This window comes from Dipodomys ordii, unplaced genomic scaffold (genome assembly GCF_000151885.1).
Source record: "Dipodomys ordii isolate 6190 unplaced genomic scaffold, Dord_2.0 Scaffold100, whole genome shotgun sequence".
Taxonomy (NCBI): domain Eukaryota; kingdom Metazoa; phylum Chordata; class Mammalia; order Rodentia; family Heteromyidae; genus Dipodomys; species Dipodomys ordii.
This window is the reverse complement of record NW_012267316.1, coordinates 7,282,941-7,305,266: the sequence shown is the minus strand read 5'-3', so window position 1 is coordinate 7,305,266 and position 22,326 is coordinate 7,282,941. Positions and strand designations below refer to the sequence as shown.

General features: G+C 45.6%; 2 protein-coding genes across 2 annotated transcripts in view; one reads left to right on the top strand and one right to left on the bottom strand.

Annotated features, from left to right (window-relative positions):
- Nucleotides 1–15,000, top strand: part of Tubb6 (tubulin, beta 6 class V) — a 17,355-nt gene extending 2,355 nt beyond the window's left edge. The window contains exons 2-4 of the mRNA XM_013027145.1: nt 48–156; nt 2,283–2,393; nt 13,560–15,000. Coding sequence (XP_012882599.1) covers nt 48–156; nt 2,283–2,393; nt 13,560–14,626 — 1,287 coding nt within the window. The 3' untranslated portion in view covers nt 14,627–15,000. The remainder of the gene's footprint in view (nt 1–47; nt 157–2,282; nt 2,394–13,559) is intronic.
- Nucleotides 15,001–17,479: 2,479 nt separating this feature from the next.
- Afg3l2 (AFG3-like AAA ATPase 2) overlaps nt 17,480–22,326 on the bottom strand; it is a 48,607-nt gene continuing 43,760 nt past the window's right edge. The window contains exon 17 of the mRNA XM_013027144.1: nt 17,480–18,294. Within this exon, the coding sequence (XP_012882598.1) occupies nt 18,037–18,294 (258 nt within the window). The 3' untranslated portion in view covers nt 17,480–18,036. The remainder of the gene's footprint in view (nt 18,295–22,326) is intronic.

Below are 22,326 nucleotides of genomic sequence, written 5' to 3'. Positions count from 1 at the left end.
CGGGGCCTGGGCTGGGTCCGACGGTCGGTCCTCCGCGCCCTTCCTAGTTCTGGGAAGTGATCAGCGATGAGCACGGCATCGACCCCGCCGGAGGCTACGTGGGCGACTCGGCGCTGCAGCTGGAGAGGATCAGCGTCTACTACAATGAGTCATCCTGTGAGTAGCGGCCTGCCCGGCCTCTCCCGCCCGCGCCGCCCGCGCCTCGCCCGGACCCCGCACCCCTCCACCCCCCGCACCCCAGCCGTCCCAGAGCCCCGCACCCAGAGCCAGGGCCCTGTCTGTCCCCTTCGGGACCTCGATCGTGCCCCGCAGGGACTCCGCCCGGGCCCTCGTCCTCCCACGCCTGCCCCCAGCACACCGAGTCCGGACCCCTGAGGACATCCCAGCCTTCACCGCCTGTCCTCCCGGGGAATCTGGCCTCCCCCTGGACATCCCCCGCCCCCAGCCTTCCTTCCGCCAGGACCCCCCCCCTGGAATTCCCGGACCCTGGCCCAAAGCCGGGCAAGTAGGGGACGCTCCGGACCCCGAGCTCTGGGCGATTCGCTGGGAGAAAAGTCGTCCTGGGTTGGAGCCCGGTGCCGGCCACTCCCTCGCTCCCCCCGGGGCGGGAAATGGACTTCGGTTGAATTCAAACTTCGGGAAGCAGCCTATCCCGAGGGTCTGAGCTCTTCACCCCACACCCCAGCGGGGTTGAGAAATGCTGTTACTGGGTGGTGGCTGCCTTTTTTTTTTCTTGTTCATTTTTTAAAAGAATGGAGCGAAACCACAGAATGGAATCTGTAGCAGGCTCCTTAAGACAAACAATGATCTTCTTTCCTCCTAGTTGAGATCTGTCTCTCTTCTTGGGGATTCCTAGCTAATATTTCCAAGAGCATTCTGGTAAATGACTTTTCCTGGTGCTTTGCTGACACCTAAAAAGACCTGACACTCAGCTGTGTGGAAATAATGCTAAAAGTCCAGGTGGCCCTGGGTAATGTAAAGGAGTTTAGTTAAATTTTGTGCTTTGTATCCACACTTGAGATAGCATCACTCTGTCTGTCCCATCTGCCTGTCTGTCTTTCCCCAACCCCTTTGCACAGTGACTGCATACACTCTACAACAATTTTTGTAATAAATGTGGGGCATGTCCCTCACAAGACAGCAAAACAACACACTGGAAGAACACCCAGAAAATGACAGGTGCTGCCCTGGCCCCCACCTCTGAAACATGTGCCCAGAGATAGCCACTGGTCACACAGGGGTTTGGATTCACCAGGCCTTTCACCTTCACTTGCTGACTGTCCTGGGTAAACACAAATCACAGTTTTGTTCATTTAAGTAGCTATGACCAACGGTTTAGACACTGGGACACAGCAGATGGAATTTCTAGGTGGCACCAGGGGAAATTCCAGTGCATACTGCACTTCCTGTGGCTTCACAGAGTCTACCCACACCCTTTCCTCATGGGGGGGTGTGGGCTACACTTCCTATGTGGGATCCTATTTACCCCATCCTCCCTGGGGCAGCTGCTTGCCCAGCTGTCATGAAATACTACACAGAAACACTTCTTTGTATGAGTGCCACTGCTGGGGCTTGAACTCAGATCCTGGGTTCTGTCCCGTAGCTTTTTTTCTCCTCAAAGCTGGCACTGTACCATTTGAACCACAGCTCCACTTCCAGCCTTTTGCTGATTAGTGATTGTCTCATGGACTTTCCTGCCTTGGCTGACTTTGAACTGAACTCTTCATATCTCAGCCTCCTGGTTAGCTAGGATTACAGGTGTGAGCCACCAGAGCCCAGCTAGAAACACTCAATTTTGTACAAGAGGGTATCCAGTGGGTGGTATCTGGAAGTAGGTGTATACACAGCCTGCAGCTGGGGTCCATGCATGTGTGTGTGTGTGTGTGCGCGCACATGTGTGTGTGTGTGTGTGTGTGTGTGTGTGTGTGTGTGTGTGCATAAGGGAGGTTCCAAAAGGCAGAACGTCACAGCATCATGCCAACTTGATGTGGCATGTGACATGAATCTGTGACAACAAACTCAGTTTATATCCACACAGCTAAAAAGGAAATGCTGCCCAACGAAGAGAGAACTGGAAAATATAGTACTCAGGAAGTAGTCAGAAGACCTGAGTTTGTATCCCACCTCTTCCTGGCTGATTTCTCACCCCAAAGTTAAGATTCTTTAAACCTGTGAATCTTAGTACTTCTCTGAAAAGACAGATCCCTTTCCAGACAGTTCTAGCTGGTGGGTTGTTCTAGAAACCTTGAAGTAATGGTTGGATTTTTTTTTTTCTCCTCTAGCTCAGAAATACGTGCCCAGGGCTGCCCTGGTGGACTTGGAGCCGGGCACTATGGACAGTGTGAGATCTGGGCCTTTTGGGCAGCTCTTCCGGCCTGACAACTTCATCTTCGGTAGGTTCCATCTTCTTTCTTTAAAAAAAAAATAAAAGTTTTGCTTTTCACGCTTGTAATCCTAGCTACCCAGGAGGCTGAGATCTGAGGATCACAGTTCAAAGCCAGCCCAGGCAGGAAAGTCCAGGAGACTCTTATCTCCAATTAACCACCAGAAAACTGGAAGTGGTACTGTGGTTCAAGTGGTAGAGTGCTCGCCTTGAGCTGAAGAGCTCAGGCCCAGAGTTCAAGCCCCACAACTGACAAAAAAAAAAAAAAAATCATGTGCCACACTTAAAAACATCACAAGATTGGGAAAATTATAAAATGGAAACCAACAGTCACATCTACCAACCCCCAGTCATGCTAATCACACAGGGAGGTGCACTTAATGCTGGACTTTTTCTTCTGGAAAGTAACTTCTACATTGTAAATGACATTGTTACACTGATAGTTCTTGGTTCTTTGTTTGGTTGTGATGGTACTGGAGTTTGAACTCTACTACTCTACATGCTATACTCTTAACAGCTCTTTTAACAGCTCTTTTGCATGGGAAATTTTCAAGATAGGGTCTCACCCTGCACTGAGATTGTCCTTCCTATTTGTGCTTAGCCAGATCTCTAGAAGAGAGTAGTACTGCATGGCATCTTTTTCTTGCTTTCGTCCTCCCCTCCCTGCAAAATGCCCTGATCTCTGCTTCTTCTGTAGGTAGGATTACAGACTTCAGCCATTGTGCCCAGCTCTGCTTGAAAAACAAAACCTGAGAGACAGTTTTAGACATGAGCCATTTTCTTTTCCTCCCTCATTATAAAGCTATTTCACCTTTATGTTTTGATTCTTACGTTTGTCATTTTAACTTTATTGTGTTTATACTTTTCTTTCTTTTTCACTAATCTACAGACGGTTAGTTGTACTGTTTCCTTTTTAAAGGCTGACACAATATGAGTTTTGCTTTATCCTCCCTCCATCTAAGCAGTGACCATGAAACCTCTCTCTGCAAACTCCTGCAGAAAATGACACAATCAAATGAAGTGGTCCTATCAGATTGAAAGTTTCCCACCTGACAGCTTCTTTTTTGTGCCAGTACTGGGACTTGAACTCAGCACCTGCTGAGTTAGCTTTTTTTTTTTTAAACACTGCTGTTAGCTTTTTTTGCTCAGTGCTGGTGCTCTTACATTTCCAGCTTTTTTTTTTTTTGCTGGTTAATTGGAGAGAACGCTCTAATTTATCTGCCTGGCTAGCACAATCCTCAGAACTCAGCTCCTGAATAGCTAGGACTACAGGCATGAGCCACTGGCATCGGGCTCAAATTTGATTTTAATGTAGTTCACATTATTCTCTAGATTATTTTTGTGTGTGTGCATGTGTGTGTATGTGTCTGCACGTGTGGTTCTGGAAATTGAACTCAAAGCTTCCTGCTTTCTAGTGTGATGTTCTACCACTTAAGCCATAATCCTAGCCCCCACCTTTTTTTTTTTTTTTGTCATTTGTGGGGCCTGAACTCTGGGCCTGGGCACCTTCATTCAGCTCAAGGCTAGTGCTCTACCACTTGAGCCACAGCGTCACTTCGGGCTTTTTCTGCCTATGTGGTGCTGAGGAATTGAACCCAGGGCCTCATGCATGCGAGGCAAGCAACTCTACCACTGAGCCACCTTCCCAGCTCCTCCTAGCCCCTTTTTGCATTGGTTATTTTCAAGGTAGAGTCTTGTTTTATGCCTGGCCAAGCCTGGGATGCAGGCTTCCTATTTGTGCTTCCCTGTGTCACGGGGATGATGGGTGTGTACCACCACACCTAGCCAGTGGTTGAGATGGAGTCTCAAACCTCTATCACCTGATGTCTGCCTCCCAAGTAGCTAACATTACAGGTTTCAGCCAGTTTCAAAATGATCACTTTAACTTTTTTTGTGTGTGTGGTATTGGAGTTTGGGCACTTTAGTCACTCTTTTTGCTTTTAATGTTTTTAAAATATAGAGTCTACAATAGAATCTTAAACTTTTTTCTGTCTCTGCCTCCAAGTGGCTAGGCTTGCAGGTGTGTACCACCATGCATGTTTTTGTGATAGGGTCTCACTGGCTTTTGCTCAGGCTGGCCTCAACTCCTAAGATTATCTGTTCCCCCTCTGGGTAGCTGGGATTACAGGTAATGCCACCATATCCAATGCCACTTTAACTACTGAGTAAGACACTTATTTAGAGGGAATATACATACACACACACACATATATATGTTATATATATACATGTACACATATACATATATGATCAGTAGAAATACTTCAGTCAACAAATACATCCCCCATAGAACTTAAATATCACTTATCTGAAATACTTGGGCCCTGAAGTGTTTCTTTTTTTTCAACTTGGATGATGCTAAACACAAATTCATTTATGTTTCACATGCACCTCATACAGAGCCTGAAAGTCATTTTGTACAATATTTTTAGGGTATCTGCTTAAGATTAGGTGGGGTTTCAGATCAGGAATGTTGAACCTGTACCTGAGAAAGGCAAAGTGTCTTCAGAGGCAGTGTGGGCATTTTTAGACTAAAGATGTGATGGTACAGAAACGGAATCCATCATGGAGAATTTATATGCCAGCACCTTCCTCAGAAAGCACAGGAAGACAGTGCAATTCTAGCTAAAAAAAACATTAAAACAGTATTGTTATCTTAACCACTGCTGAGAGAAAACCATGGGAAACTTACCAGCATTTCCTGTGTAGCTAAATGGCTTTTCTAGAATATATGTAAAACCTCTAGTTCAAACTCACTGAAAATTATAGAAGCAGCTAGGCACCAACATCGCACAACTATAATCCTGGCTACTTGGGAGGCTAAGATGAGGAGGACTGTGGTTCAAAGTCAGCCTGGTCAGGAAAGTCCATGAGACTGTTATCTCCAATCAACCACCAAAAAAGCAGAAGTAGAAATATGGCTCAAGTGGTAGAGCCACCAGCCTTGAATATAAGAGCTAAGGGACCACTCCTAGGCCCTGAGTTCAAGTTCCAGGACTGGCACACATGCATATACACATATAAAAATGTTAGAAGCAAAGCTCATAAGTAAATAAAATATTTAGGCTGAGTGTGGTGGCATTTACCTGTAATTCCTGCTACTTAGGAGATGAGGAAGAAGGATCACTGGAGATCAGCCCAAGCAGAGTGAGTGAGTTTCTATCTCAAAAACAAAGTGCAAAGTAAAAGGGCCATAGAAAATGCTTAATACAGGGAGATGGCTGTGGCAGCTGATCAGAAACACAGGAGAAGCAAGCATGCCTGGCCTGTTACAGAGCTAATGATTTTAAGGGCTATTATATAGGGCCTTCAGGCTGGATGTTCTCCTGAAGGGTTTACTACTTCCGGATTGCAGCACAGCTGGGGACCAAGCCTTGAACACGTAGGCATTTGGAGGACTTTCAAGATCCAACTATAGCATGCTGCCCCTCCCCAGGGTCCATCTGACAAGGGACAATGCCTTCAGTCCATCTCCAAGTGGCTTCAGAGTTTCAGCATTGCTTGAGAGCCTGGTTCTGATGTCTCCTCTTAAAATTGAGGCATCTCTTAGCTGTGAGTCTCTGTAAAAATGGAAAGAACAGCCTGATGCTAGTGGCACATGTCTGTAATCCTAGCTACTCAGGAGGCTGGGGTCTGACTAGCTACTCAGGAGGCTGGGGTCTGAGGATTTTAGTTCAAAGCCAACCTGAGCAAGAAAGTCTGTGAGACTCTTGTCTCCAATTAAAGATGCAAAAGCTATAAGTGAAGGTCTGTGTGGCTTTACAACTTGAGTCACATCTTAACAAAAGAGCTAAGGGACAGCACCCAGGTCCTGAGTTCAAAACCCAGAGCACTCCCCACCCCATACAAATAAATAAATACATACATACATACAATATCAAAAGAACAAGTTCCATACTACAGCCCAATATTTTCTGGCCCCACAGCAGTGTCTGAGGACCATTGATCTGCTTGTCTCTGACACCAAATAGTGACATTCTTTGTCTATTCCAAAGGCTTGTTCTCAGCTCTGGTAGAAACCTGATTTGGATAACAGCTTCATATTCTGTGTTCTGAGGAGGGAAAGGGCTAGCCCCTCCCTGTGAAGGTCAGAGCTAATATTCACTTCCTGAGTGCTTGTGGGCAGGCTTGTTTAGGACTCTTACGGTCCCACCCTGTTGGAGCATTGGCAGCTGACTTCAGCTCAGTACCTTTGGTGTTTCAGTTGCTTCTTTGAGCTTCTTCATCTTTATGGGTGAGGGTGGGGGTGGAGTTTGGTAGTAGAGTCCTTGCCTGCATATAGGAGTTCATCTCAACATGATGAAAAGAAAGAAAAGCTTTTCTGTCCGTTACATGAAGCTGCCCAGCCCTCCAAGCTCACAAGATCACAGGGACCATAGTAGGTCCTCCACCTCCAATAAAATGTGCATCTTGTTCAATACCAGTTTCTTCCTCTGAGGGTTAGTCTAAAAGTTTACCAAAGTTAAAAGGCTCAGTTTCCTCAAATGATATAAAATATCATTTGAGAAAAATTAGATTTTGTTTTTCCTCTGGTACTGATATTTGAACTCGGCCTCACAGAACTACTTGCTTGGCTGATACTCTAACCTCTTGAGCCATACCTCCAGCCTGGCTTTGTGCCAGTTAATTGGAGAGGAACTTTTCTGTACTGGCTGGCTTTCTGATCTCATCCACCTGCCTACCTGAGATGGCATGTGCATACATACCACCTGAACCAGCTGTTTGTTGAAATGGGGTCTCAACTTTTTGTCTGCTAGCCTCACAGTGATCCTCCCAATCTCCAACTCCTGAGTAACTAGGATAACAGGTGTGAGCCACCATACCTACATTATTCTTTGTCTATGGGAGGTAAAGGAGTCCTAGATCTTGTATTCAGGGCTTGGGCACTGTCCCTGACCTTTCTTGCTCAGGTTAGCTCTCTACCATTTAAGCCTGTACTTCCAACTTTTATTTTTCTTTTAGGCAGTTTGACTCTTTATTGGCAGAAGACGTTTCATATTTATAGCATTCTGAAATACCACCACAGATTATTTCAACTTTTTGCTGGTTAATTAAAGATAAGAGTCTCATGGACTTTCCTGCCTATGCTGGCTTCAAATGTCAATCCTCAAATCTCAGCCTCCTGAGTAGGTAGGCATGAGCCACCAAAGCCCAGCTATAGTATTTTCTTTAAGAGCAAAATTTGTTACCTGATGAGAGAAACTGCTCCTTATTATTGGATATTGAAAGTTAAGAATTAATCACACATTATGTAGTTATTAAAAATTACAGATCAGAAGCAAGGTACTGGTGGCTGACTTCTGTAATCCTAGCTACTCAGGAACTGAGATCTGAAGATCATAGTTTGAAGCCATCCTGGGTAGGAAAGTTCTTGGGATAAACTCCAGTTTATTACCAAATAGCCAGAAGTGGAGGTATGGCTCAACTGGTAGATTGCTAAACTTGATTAAAAAAAAAAAAAATCTCAGGAGCCGGGTACCGGTGGCTCATGCCTGTAATCCTAGCTACTCAGGAGGCTGAGATCTGAGGATCATAGTTCAAAGCTAGCCTGGGCAGGAAACTCCATGAGACTCTTATCTCCAATAAACCTGGAAAAACCGCAAGTGGTACTGTGGCTCAAGCGATAGAGTGCTTGCCTTGAGCTGAAGAGCTGAAGAATAGCTCCCAAGCCCAGAGTTCAAGCCCCACAACCAAGCAAAAAAAACACACAAAAAAAACTCAGGGACAGCACCAAGGCCCTGAGTTCAAGTCCCAGGACCAGTAACAAAAAAGGAGAAAACTGAAAATAAAGGGGCTTTCTAGATGTCCCTATATACCTCCCAAAATATTAGGAATGATATTATATTTGGCATTCAAATTGTCTCTAAAATTGCTTTCTTGAATCTTTGCTTTAGTCAGATATTGCCTATGCTCTTCTTTTCCCACCCTTCCTCCCTGCCTCCCTCCCTCCCTTCTTTCCCTCCTTCCCTGCTTTCCTCCTTCTTTCCCTCCCTCCTTCCTTCCTTCCTTCTTTCCCTCCCTCCTTCCTTCCTTCCTTCCTTCCTTTTCTCTTTTGTGCTGGGAATTGTACTCAGGGCCTAGGCAAGTGCTTTAGCACTGTAAAAAACTCCCAGCCTAATATCTTTTTTTATGTAGGATATTTAATTTTTTTTATTGTGCTGTTCCTGGGGTTGAACTCAGGGCCTGAGTGCTTTCCCTGAGGATTTTTGCCCAAGGCTAGTGCTTTACCATTTGAGCCACAGCTCCACTTCCAGCTTTTTTGCTGGTTAATTGGAGGTAAGAGTCTCACAGACTTTTCCTGCCTGGGCTGGCTTTGTACTATGACCCTCAGCTCTCAGACTCTTGAGTAGGATTATGGACATGAACTACCAGTGCCCAGCTAGGATATTTTGGATTTTTTAATGAGGTATACTGACATGGGGATAATTACCATTTTGAAAAATGAGCACCATGCCAGATGACAGTGGCTCACACCCGTAATCCTAGCTACTCAAAAGGCTGAGATAAGAGGATTTCGGTCTGAAGTCAGCAAGGGCAGGAAAGTTCATGAGACTCATCTCCAGTTAACCACCAAAAAACTGCAAGTGTTCGCTGTGGCTCAAAGTTGTAGAGTACTAGCCTTGAGCAAAAAAGCTCAGTCCCCCAGTTCAAGCCCCAGGTCCGAGAGAAAACAAGTGAAAAAAAAAAAAACACCCGCAAAAACCACCAGCAGCAACAAAAAATCCCAACCTTTTAAAATTAAAGTTTGGGACTTGTTTAAAATGAATGTATTTATTTTATTAAAAGAGCACATTTGTTGTGGAGAAGGTTACAGCTCCACTTCTGGCTTTTTGCTAGTTAATTGGAGATAAACTCTCATGGACTTTCTTGCCCAGGGTTGCCTTTGAACTTTGGCCTCCTAAGTGGCTAGGTTTACTTACAGGGTGAGCCATGGTGCCCATCTCAATGCAGAATTCTTAAAGTGAAAGCAGCTTTTAGTTTGAATTTCCAACAACGTGCTTTTCTAGATGAATTACTGGTTATCTAGCAGACATATCAATTAGACTGGGGGAAGAAAGTGGAGGTACAGATTCCCAAAGCTTCACGTATTTGTAGCTTCCTTCTAGAAGATTCAGGGCTAGAATCCAGGAGGCAGGGAGTATGTGGAGACCAAGACTTTATCTGTCAACCCAGAGGAGCTGGAAGATACCAGAGGGAAGACTTAGGAGCGGAGCTGCTGCAGTGCTGGTGGGCGAAAGCTGGTGTTTAACAAGCAGCCGTCACTGATGAGTGTAACTGCGAACCAGTGCCAGAAGATGTTCAACTTATGACCCGAAATATTTAACTGCTTATGTCTGTTGCTATGAGACAGTGGCAAAATATTTTCGAAGCCACAGCTTCCCGCTTTTGTTAAGAGCAGAGACATCTTGGTAACAAATCATGCTGGGAGAGTTGCTCATATGAGCTGGGAAAGCAGAATGCCAAGTTTCAGAGTCCTGTAACTTACAAGTAGAGCAAGTTTGATTTTTCTGGGTTTGTGTCTGTCCTGAACCATCTGCTATGGTTTCTGCTATTTTACTAAGATGATTCCTCGGCTCTTTTCACAATTCTGTTTAGTCTTTTGCAAAGGTATAAGAGTTTCCCATTGAGTGACAAGTAGAAGACTAGCCCTGAGCTGAGGCTAGCTTCAGATATGAAAGTAGCCCTGGCTTTGTTCTTCCCAATGTCTATGTTGGGGTGTAGGCCAACTGCTGTCTGCCGGGCTGATAGGGGCTTAGAAAGGACAATGACCAGTTTTGAGTCTAAGGCAGCCAGACAGGCACTGATGGCTCATACTTATAATCCTAGCTATTCAGGAGGCCAAGATTGAGGTTCAAAGCCAGCCTGGGCAGACTCTTTATCTTCAATTAACCAGCAAAAAGCCAGAAGTGGAGGTGGTGTGGCTCCAGTGGTAGAGTGCCAGCAGAAGGGAGGGTGGTAGAGAGAAAAAGGGGGAGGGAGGAGGGGGGGAGGTTTCACTGGGCATTTTAACCCAGAGAATCTGAGAATCTCCTTGTTCATAAGGGAGATTATCCACATCCTAGATGTGCCAGGGTCCTGTGAGAAAATGAGCTAAGGAAGTTGTACCCTGAAAGGCTGGAGTGGTGGCTGCCACAGCGTATGAAGCAGGAGCAGGCAAGGAAGCTTCTGTGCTGCTGTGCCTGTGGCCTGGAACAGGGGCATTGAACAGCCCATGGGACGGAGATCATGCGTGGAAGGCCACTGTAGTTAGCTTCACGTGACCATTCTGCTCTCAAGAACTTAACTATAGAAATGTGTTCTAATACATTTTTATTGCACATGGAATAAAATGAACACTTTAGTGTAATAACATTCAGTGGCATGCTTAATGTGTTCATTATGAAGTGAAAGCGGAGCACGCACATGTGCTATCTTGCCAAGTGAGACTCAAGCATATATGAGAATCTGGGAACGCCCGGCCCGTCTAAGGATGGCCCCTGAAGTCTCATGCCATGGGATGGGTGGACATGTCCACACATGCACACGGCACATTTGCTACGACAGCAAATGCCTTCCCACTGCACATGTCCCATATAGCCCTTTCCCACTTACCCAGGACACTTAATCGCTTCCCTAGAGGCAAGTTTTTATATTGTAATTTTCCCTTGATTCTCATAAAGTGCATCATTGTTAAGTGAAAATTTTATAAACACAATTTGAAGTGATCCCAGCCTGCAGAGAGAGCCTGGTTTTTGTTTTGTTTTGTTGCTGCTACTGAGGCTTGAATTCAGGGCTTTGGTGCTCTCTCTTAGCTTTTTCATTCAAGGCTGGGGCTCTGCCACTTAAGTCACTGTCTCACTGCAGCCTAGGTTTTGAAAATTGCATTTTAATTTTTGTCCTGCCAGTTATGAGGCTTGAACTTGGGGCCAGGAGCTCTTCCTTGATTTTTCCAGCTTGAAAAAAAAAAGTGGCATGATTGTTTATGCCTTTAATCCTAGCATTTGGGAGGTGCAGCCCAGAGGGAGTTTGAGGCCAACTTGGGCTATATTGTGAGACCCCGTCTCAAAAAAACAAACAGTTGGTGCATATTTGTCACCCTTGCTACTCAGGAGGCTACAATCTGAGTTTCATGGTTGGAAAACCAGCCCAGCCAATCTGTGAGATTCATCTGTAATTAACCACCAAAAATCCCGAAGCGAGTCTATGGTTTAAGTGGTAGAGTGCTGGCCTTGCACAAAAAACTGAGGGATAATGCCCAGGCCCTAGTTCAGGCCCAAGGACTAGCGTGTGCATGCACACACACACAGAGAGAGAGAGAGAGAGAAAGGAAATAAAGAAGAATAAGGCAAAAAACCATAAAGATAACTTTTGCTTAGATCCCATTACAGGATTCAAAAGGAACAAAAAGACACTGAGTTAAAAGATGATTCCCTTTCTCCTTCAAGCTGGGCTTTTACAAGCCCAGCCTTTTTCCAGAGTTAAACACTGCAAGATTCTGTTTCTTTCGAAAACTGTTTTCTGCACATGTGTAGGGACGGCTCCTTGAATGCACTGTATTGCCCTGTTTGGTATGTGGTCTCTAGCTTCAGCTGCGTATTTAAAGCTTTTCCATCAGCCAGAGCTGCTTTTGCTTGTTACTAGAGAGAGAATTTCTTAGCACAATCACCATCATGGATGTCATTTTGTACACATGCAGATTTATCTATCTATAAAAACTAGGGTATAATTGCTGAGCCCAGGGGAAATCATTTATTTACTTTCGTTTTATGCTGGTTCTGGGTCTTGAGCTCAGGGCTTTGTGCTCTTAATTAACTTTTGCTCAAGATTGATATTCTACCACTTGAGCCACAGCTCCACTTGTTTTTTGCTGGTTAGAGATAAGAATCTCATGGACTTTCCTGCCCAGACTGGCTTTGAACTTTGATCCTCAGATCTCAACCTCTTGAGTAGCTAGAACTACAGGCATGAGCCCCTGGTGCCTGGTTGGTTTTCCAGTAATTAAGAATGAAAAGAATTGATGCCAGATCTTGTCTCATCTCACAATACTTAATTCTCACCTTTGTTTAAATGAACTAATTGGAAAAAGTACATACTAATCATAAGAATTTAAAAATAATTTCTTACTAGATTTATCTCTGATTTTTATATCAATTCTGTTGAATACATGTAACAAAATATGATGACTTTTTGATGTGGTATTGGAGTGTGAACTCAGGGCCTTGTGCTTAATAGGCACTCTACCACCTAGTCCACACTTCCAACCTCTTCTTTAGTCAGGTTTGATCTTCTCTGGGTGCAGGCCTCAAACTTCTATCCTCTCACCTCTGTCTCCTGCATACTTGGGATTATAGGCATGCATCATTGTTTCCAATACATCCTCTTCTGTTTTTAATTTTGTTTTTGAGATAAGTTTTGCTACCTTTGTCTGTTCTGGCCTCATACTCTTCATCTTCACATCTCTCCTTCCAAGTAGCTAAGATTTCAGGCATGTACCACCAGGCCCAGCACATGCAAATATTCTACCTATAAACTCAAGAGATCTGATGGTTATGGTTCAATTCCAGCTGGGCAGATGAATTCTCCAGACTCTTTAGCTCCAATTTACCAGCAAATGCCAGATGTAGAGGTTCAAGTGATAGAGTAACCACCTTGAACAAAATAGCTTAAGCAAGAGTGTAAGGTCCCTGCCCCCAAAAGAAAAGAAAGAGAAAAAAGAAAGCAGAGAAATAGAGAAGAAAGCAAGGAAGGAAGGAAGGAAGGAAGGAAGGAAGGAAGGAAGGAAGGGAGAGAACGATTTTGCAAGAGTAATTCTGGATGATGCAGGAGGGAGGGCTCCATTCACACTGTGTAAAGTATTTCTGATTTGAAAAGAAAGTATTTGTAGGTCATCAGGTTGTGGGTCCCTTGTCTGAAAATTCTTGGGGGTGGGCAGGAAGTGTTTCGTATCTCAGGATATTCGGATTTGGGACCATTTGCAAATACATAAGGAGGTGCCTGGGGTAGGAGCAGGTCTGCCTGAATCCTTGTATGTCTCTCCTGCCTCGTATTCACCCAGCCTGCAGGTAGAACTCTGTGTGGTCTGTTCAGAGTGTGGGTGGCGTCATTTCCACGGCCACTTAAGAAGCACCCCTGGCCACCATGGCGAGCTCCCAGAGCGGCTCTCCCCAACTCACCGGGCCTCTTGCTGGTCTTGCAGGGCAGACGGGCGCCGGGAACAACTGGGCGAAGGGCCACTACACGGAGGGCGCGGAGCTGGTGGACTCGGTGCTGGACGTGGTGCGCAAGGAGTGCGAGCACTGCGACTGCCTGCAGGGCTTCCAGCTGACGCACTCGCTGGGCGGCGGCACCGGCTCGGGCATGGGCACCCTGCTCATCAGCAAGATCCGAGAGGAGTACCCCGACCGCATCATGAACACCTTCAGCGTCATGCCGTCGCCCAAGGTGTCGGACACGGTGGTGGAGCCCTACAACGCCACCCTCTCGGTGCACCAGCTGGTGGAGAACACGGACGAGACGTACTGCATCGACAACGAGGCCCTGTACGACATCTGCTTCCGCACCCTCAAGCTGACCACGCCCACCTACGGGGACCTCAACCACCTGGTGTCGGCCACCATGAGCGGCGTCACCACGTCGCTGCGCTTCCCCGGCCAGCTCAACGCCGACCTGCGCAAGCTGGCCGTGAACATGGTGCCCTTCCCGCGCCTGCACTTCTTCATGCCCGGCTTCGCGCCGCTCACGGCCCGGGGCAGCCAGCAGTACCGCGCGCTCACCGTGCCCGAGCTCACCCAGCAGATGTTCGACGCCAAGAACATGATGGCCGCGTGCGACCCGCGCCACGGCCGCTACCTCACCGTGGCCACCGTCTTCCGCGGGCCCATGTCCATGAAGGAGGTGGACGAGCAGATGCTGGCCATCCAGAACAAGAACAGCAGCTACTTCGTGGAGTGGATCCCCAACAACGTCAAGGTGGCCGTGTGCGACATCCCCCCGCGCGGCCTCAAGATGGCCGCCACCTTCATCGGCAACAGCACGGCCATCCAGGAGCTGTTCAAGCGCATCTCCGAGCAGTTCTCCGCCATGTTCCGCCGCAAGGCCTTCCTGCACTGGTTCACCGGCGAGGGCATGGATGAGATGGAGTTCACCGAGGCCGAGAGCAACATGAACGACCTGGTGTCTGAGTACCAGCAGTACCAGGACGCCACCGTCAACGACGGGGAGGAGGCTTTTGAAGACTACGAGGACGACGAGATCAACGAGTAGGAGTGCCTCCCTGTCCAGACACGAAGATAGGCCCCTGTGCGTGCTTGAACCCTCACAGGGCACCATGGCGCACTGGACTTAAATAAAGGTTGTTGGTGCAGGTCTCTGCAAATGCCATCTCTGGAATAAAGAATTGCCAGTCCTACCTGATCGGTTCAGACTAGGGACATTTTGTACTGGAGGACTTGAAAGCAATCACCAAGGGGCCTTAAGGGATGAAGAAAGAAACCCCACTTCCACTAAGTTTCCAGCTGGGGAGTTAGGATGTTTTCATCCTTGGGGATGAAACCCGAAGCCAGTGCTGTGTTGCCTTATTTGAATATGCAATATGGGCTTTAAAACAATCTATCCATAATAAAATGTTAAATCAAGTTCCTTGTTGCTTCAGCTGTGCACTTACTTATGGCAAAGAAGTTCATTTGTATGGTTACTGTGGCAAAGCTGGTGGCTAGGCTCTCCCTCAGCTGCACCTACAGCTCTCTGAAGGAATAGTTACTCTGTGTGTGTGTGTGTGTGTGTGTGTGTGTGTACGTGTGTACGTGTACGCGCGCGCTGCTTCTGGGGCTTGAACTTGGGGCCTGGATGTTTTTTTTCCTCAAGGCTAGCACTCTACTACTGGAGTCACAGCTCTCCTCACTTTTGGAGATTAATTGGAGAGAAGTCTCACAGACTTTTCTGGCTTTGAACTGTGATCCTTAGAGCTCAGCCTCCCAAGTAGCTAGGATTACAAACATGAGGCATTGGTACCTAGCTGGAAAACTTTTCTTAGGTCTTTAAGGGTGGCAGCCAAAACTTTCCTGAGCTTGGAAGTAGTACAAGTAAAAGACCAGCCCGTTTGCTTATTCATCTCTGGAGTCCAAACCCTAGACCTCACATGCTACATGCCTAGGCCTTCCTGTGTACAGGTTTTTTTTTTTTGTCCGGTCATGGGGCCTGAACTCTGGGCTTGGGCGCTGTCCCTCAGCTCTTCAGCTCAAGGCTAGCGCTCTACCACTTGAGCCACAGCGCCACTTCCGGCTTTTTTGTTTTTTTTCTGCTTATGTGGTGCTGAGGAATCGAACCCAGGGCCTCGGGCATGCAAGGCAAGCGCTTTAACCACTGAGCCACCTTCCCAGCCCTCCTGTGTACAGGTTTGCACCACCACGTAATCCTTCAGGCCAGGTCCCCAAGAAGTGCCACTCAGCCTTCTAGACAGCTAGGAGCATTGGCTCCTTGGTCCTCCGTGGGCACCGAGGCTGCTGTGGGAAGCCAGGCCTGGCTTCTAGAGGCTGACGTGCTCTTTTCTGTCATCCCCAATTTAAGGTTCCATAGCTGCAACTTCTGTGACTCAAGTCAGATTTCACAGGAAATGACCATGTTAGTTTCACTAGTAGTTGGTATAAACCTTACTGTGGTAGTTCGAGTTTATTCCTAGCCTCCTTGCCAAGTTAGCTATTAGCATGACTCCTATTGGAGAATGAGCCTGATTGCACCTATCACTTATAGTGGAAGCATCCATATTAGTACCATCTGCCTGTTTTGCAGCCATCCTGAGCAACATAGTACCTCCCATTGTCCATCTACATGACATACCAAGCAGAACCCTGTGACCTCTGCTTTGTCATTTAAAGCCAAAGTTGTCTACAGCATAAGCAGAAGGCTTCAGTTCTCAATGATTCTTAAGCCATCATGACACAGCATCATGACATAAGGTAAATGAATTTTACAAACCGTGTTGTGATAGCAGTAAATCCAGCTAATCTCGTATGTATATGTGTAGGTGTGTATACATGCTTTTTTTTTTTTTTTTGGGTCCGGTCGTGGAGCCTGAACTCTGGGCCTGGGTGTTGTCCCTCAGCTCTTCAGCTCAAGGCTAGCACTCTACCACTTGAGCCACAGCGCCATTTCCACTTTTTTTTTTCTTTTTGCTTATGTGGTGCTGACATGCATGCAAGGCAAGCGCTCTACCACTGAGTCACCTTCCCAGCCCCGTGTATACATGCTCTAAAACTTGAACCACTTCAGTGCCTTTTCTATGTGTGTGTACTACTAGGGCTTGAACTCAGGACCTGGGCATTGTCCCTTAACCTTTTCTCTCAAGGCTGACATTGTACCACTTGAGCCACAGCTCCATTTCTAGCTTTTTGGTGTTTAATTGGAGCCAAGAGTCTCAGACTTCCCTACCCATGCTGGCTTCAAATCACAATCCTCAGATCTCCACCTCCTGAGTAACTAGGATTTTAGGCATGACAACTGGTACCTGGCTCATCAGTCCCTTTTAAATTACTGTTATTTTTTTGCCTCATGTTTCCTCAGTTTGCTTGATCTTGACTTGCTGACTTGAATCATACCTTCAGCCCAGCCATTTGCTGGTTATTTTGAGATGGAGTATGTGGTCTTATGCCTTTGATTATGATGCCTTCTAGATTTCAGCCTACTGAGTAGCTAGGATTCCAGGCATAAGCCACCAGGCAACTAGCTCCACCAGTCCTTTTTTGGGTTGGTTATTTTTGATTCCTTTTTTTTTTTTTTTTTGTCGGTCGTGGGGCCTGAACTCTGGGCCTGGGTGCTGTCCCTCAGCTCTTTAACTCAAGGCTAGCACTCTACCACTTGAGTCACAGCACCACTTCCATTATTTTCTGCTTATGTGGTGCTGAGGAATCGAACCCAGGGCCTCATGCATGCAAGGCAAACACTCTACCACTGAGCTACCTTCCCAGCCCCAAGGGTTGGTTATTTTTTAAATAGTCTCACTTTATGCCCAGGTACACCTGGACTGCAATCTGGATTTCCAAGAGCTACCCTCCAGGGACAAAGAACTGTTAGTTCTGTCACTGTTTTCTAAAAGTAACCCCAGCATACACACGCTTTGTATATTCAGGAAAAAGTACAGGGTTTACCTTTATTTCTGTTGTAAAGAGCCATATTTACAGAATACATTCATATTTTTTAAATATGTTACAGTTCTCTATAGAAAACAATCCCATTAAAACAGCAACAAGTGATCTGGGTTCAATCTTTAAAATATTAGGTCAAATCAAAATATTCTTGTAAGTATTTCAATTTAATTTCACAGCACATTTGCAGGGAGAAATGAGAGAAACAGGAATGGAGAGGGGTGAGAAGAGAAAACACCCTTCTTCCCCATCATCAAGACTTCAGAGGAACCATCCCCACTGTGTGTCTGTCCATCTACTCAAGCTCACAGATGGCACCACAGACTGGCCTAGGTGGGCATTGCCAGGTGACTGGCCAGACAGGCCAGGGATGGGGGAGTCTCCCTGAGGCTCTGGAAGCTACCCACCACCCCTGCTGACATCTGAGGTGGAGGCCTCCATTCCCAGTACCCTGGGTCAGTGGCTGGCAGGGCTGCCATTCTTTTGAAAGCCAGAGCTGAAACAATGAGCAAATCAAAACCACAGGAGACCAGACTAAAAAGGCCTCCATCCTTGGATCTGGATGGGGACTTTCTCCCCGACTTTCTCCTCACTGGGGGGCTCCTCTTTCTCCTTCTCACGTTCTTTGTTCCAGTCCTTCAGGCCCTCTGGTAGAGAAGTGTCCTCATCAAGGCTGCCAGTGCCTTCCACAAATTCTTCATAGGTAGATTTCTCTGCAAATGGTCTAGGGCCCAGGAGTTCTACCATATCATTCTTATCTAATACTTCTTTTTCTAACAATAGAAGAGCAACCTGAAACAGGAACAATTTCCATTAAATAGTTAGCAAAGTCTATTCAAAAACAACATTTTTACTTACAGCTGACTTCATCCCAACAAAGAATCTAAGGTAACTGAAAATGGTGTCTCAAGACAAGGTCATATAATTTTAGAATAAGAGATGCAAAATATTAGAGAAAAACATCTCTTGTATGTAAGCAGATACACACATTTTATATCCACACAATTAAAGATTATATACATGTAATAAAGAGGTAGGAAGCCAGGTGCTGATGGCTCACACTTGCAATCCTAGCTATTTAGTAGGCTGAGATCTGAGGATCAAAGTTCAAAGCCAGCCCAGGAAGGAAAATCTTGAGACTCTTATTTCCAATTAACAATCAGAAAACTGGAAGTGGAGCTGTGGCTTTATGTGGTAGAGTGCTAGCCCTGAGCAAAAAAATCTCAGGGACAGACCAAAAATAAACAGAGAAAACAAGCAAGCAAGAGAAAGAAAAGGAAGGAAAGAAGGGAGGGAGGGTGGGAGAGAGGGAGGGAAAAGGCAGGAGATGTTCTTTATTCTACATACCATTTGGGATGTACTATTTTACGCAAAAAGGGAAAACTGCAATGTGTAAAGTGGGCTGCATTTGCCTTACATGTAGGCCATTAGCTTGTGGAACCCTTACACAAGCAATTGAGCTTCACAAACAGCTGAATGACCCAATCACCCACTGGTTACTGAATGTGAGACCAAACCCAAACTTGGAAAGGCCTAGCCGCAGCTGCCAATCATGCAAGTTCTATACTCTGCTTCCTAGCTGCAGCCTGGCTCTCTGAATCTCTACATCTTTTCCAGTTTTAAGCACTCTGTGCTGTCTTGAGCACTATGTACTTTTGTGCTCAAAGAAACTGTTTCTTTTCCTTTCCTAGTTTCTCTTACTAGCGTTCATAGATAAATAATGAAATTCTCCAAGGATACAAAAGAAAAATACAACCAGGTAGAACATGCCTGTAATCCCAGCACTTGGCAGAGGCAGGAGGATTATGAGCTTGTGGTCAGTGTGTGCTACATGGAAGCTTCCACCACCAAAAATAAAAATTAAAAAAGTAATACTGTGTATCTACAGAGGGGGCAGGCTGGAAAGAAGGAGGGGTGCATGGAAAAAGTAGTTGAAAAAACAACAAAGACAACAAAAAAGCAGAGAGACAAAGTGAAGCCATGAAAGTAAGTACCTGCTGGGGTGTAGCTTAACGTGGTAGATTACCTACTACTGCCTAGTAAGCAGAAGGCCTGAGTTCTATCTTCAGGACTACCAAAGAAAGAAAAGATATATCCTGAACCACAAATTTGACACTACCCCACACATCTTAAATGCTATGCAAAGAGAGACAGGTGACCAGTTCTGAGTGTGGGTGGTGACAGTATCAAGAGAGTGGGAACCGCATCTACAGATCAGATCTTGTAAAGAAAACTATACACTGAACGAACTCATAAAACACATCTAGTTTCTCAGGTAACTCCCACCTCATCTCCTCCCTCTGCAGTTCCCAGTGAATGTAATATCTTTTAAGATATAAAAGAGTGAAAAATCACCTTTTCTAATTTTTAAAACGTAATTGTGCAGTATGTGAATAGGTAGTAAAAATGGGTCTTTTTTTTTTTTTTGTCAGTCGTGAGTCTTGAACTCTGGGCCTAGTTGCTGTCCCTCAGCTCTTCAGCTACCGCTCTACCACTTGAGCCCACAGCACCACTTCTGGTTTTTCTGGTGGTTAACTGGAGATAAGAGTCTCATGGACTTTCTCGCCCAGGCTGGCTTTGAACCGCGATCCTCAGATCTCAGCCTCCTGAGTAGCTAGGATTACAGGCGTGAGCCACCAGCGCCCGGCGAATATAACACTTTTAAAAAGTCATCAACTTGGAGGCATTTCAGTTTCTTGCGTTTTTTTCTCTGTTGAGATCTCACTGTGCTCAGGCTTGCCTCAAACTCCTTGGCTATCCTCCTGCCTTAGACTCCTGAGTTGCTGAAACTGAAGACATGCACCACTATGCTTGCTTTTGTCTCTATATATTTCCATCTATCTCTAAGAGATAAGGACTCTCTAAAAACCCTGAATATGCTGATTTTTTAAAATAAGTTCTGGGGAAATAACAGCTTTAGGATTTCTTCTTACACCACTTTTAATTCTCAATAAATGTACATACACACTCAAAACAATTATGGCTCACTACTTAAACTTTAATAAGGTCTTTTAGCCCAATACCAACATTATTTTAACAGGTTACATAAAAAGCTATTATTGACTACTATCCCAGCTACTCAGGGGGCGAAGACCTGAGTATAGCAGTGCAAAGCCAACTCTGGCAGAAAAGTCCTTGAGACTCAATTTGCCTTGTGAAGGTTAAAACATGTTTGTGACTTTAACTAAGTATCACTATCCCACAATACTGTGAAGTTTGTGAAATTTATGTAATCACTTAATCTCAACAAAATTTTTTTTTTAAAAAGTCCTTGAGACTCATCTCCTATTAACCACCAAAAAGCCAGAAGTAGAGCTGTGGCTCAACTGGTAAAGCACTGGCTAGTCTCAAGCAAAAAAAACCTAAGGGACAGGACCCAGGCCCTGAGTTCAAGCCCCAAGACCAACACGTGTGAGTGGACAAACATGCGTGCATGTGCACTCACACACGCACATGCGCGCGCACACACACACACATATCCCACATACTATTGAGACCTATCACATTCTTTTTTTCATACCAAACCTTCAAATTCCAGCACATCTCAGTCAGACTGGCCACATTCCAAGTGCTTGGTGGTTACTTGTAGCTGCCATAGAGATAGCACAGACTGAAGGTGAGTGGCAAGGGCTCTGCCACTTGTAAGTTTACCCAGTCACTTGACCTGTCGTGTGATATCTCTTTGCCTATAAATGGGGATAACATTGAAGCTGCAGGATTTTTAAGGTTCCTAAAAGCTACCTCAGCAATACCTGGTACACAAGCTGGTTGGTCCTGGGCAGCCCCACTTGTCACAGATCTCCAGCCCCTCTCCTCTCTCTGGGTTCCCAGAGCCTAACTGGCTCAACATTGTTCTTAGCTTGTTTAACTTTCTCTGATGGGCCAGAGAGCACTTCAAAATCCTATGGTGTTTCAAGACTCTTGCTGCATTAAACAAGCTTTTCTTTCAACAAGCACTTCCATGTCACACATTGTTAGTATGGAAGAATAAAATACCTGGGTTAAATTCCTACATCTACTCAATCATCTCTAGGCTTGGCAAATGGACTCCTTCCTGCCCTCACATTAAGAGCTTATAATCTCAGAGAGTCTCCTGCTGTCCTTTATAGCTCATCCTCTGGTTTTCAACAAGTGGTGTTTGTTGGCCTAGACCTCCCATCCACATTCATTTACAAATGTACACTCTAGCCAGGCACTGGTGGGTGATGTCTGTAATTCTAGCTTCATGAGAGGTTCCAAACCAGCACAGGCAGGAAGTAAGAACCTATTTTTTAAAAAAGTGCAAAAAACGGGCCAAAGACAGGAAGAAACTTCCTGAACAGAGTCCCAGGGTCACAACAAATTGGAGAGAGACTCGACAAATGGGACTACCTTAAAATAAAAAGCTTCTGCACAGCTAAATCTATCACAACCAAGCTAGAAAGACAACCAACTAATTGGGAAAAAATATTTACCAGCAATATATATCAGACAAAGGCCTAATATCCAGTATATACAGGGAACTCAAGAAACTAATCCCTCCCAAATCTAACGAACCAATTATTAAATGGGCAAGGGAACTAAAGAGGGACTTCTCAAATGAAGAAATAAAAATGGCAAAGAAACACATGAGGAAATGGTCATCATCCCTGGTGGTGAAGGAAATGCAAATAAAGACAACCCTGAGATACTACCTTACCCCAGTCAGAATGTCCCACATCCACAAATCAGCCAACGACAAATGCTGGAGGGGATGTGGAGAAAGAGGAACCCTATTACACTGCTGGTGGGAATGTACACTTATACAACCACTTTGGAAAGCAGTCTGGAGGGTCCTTAGAAAGC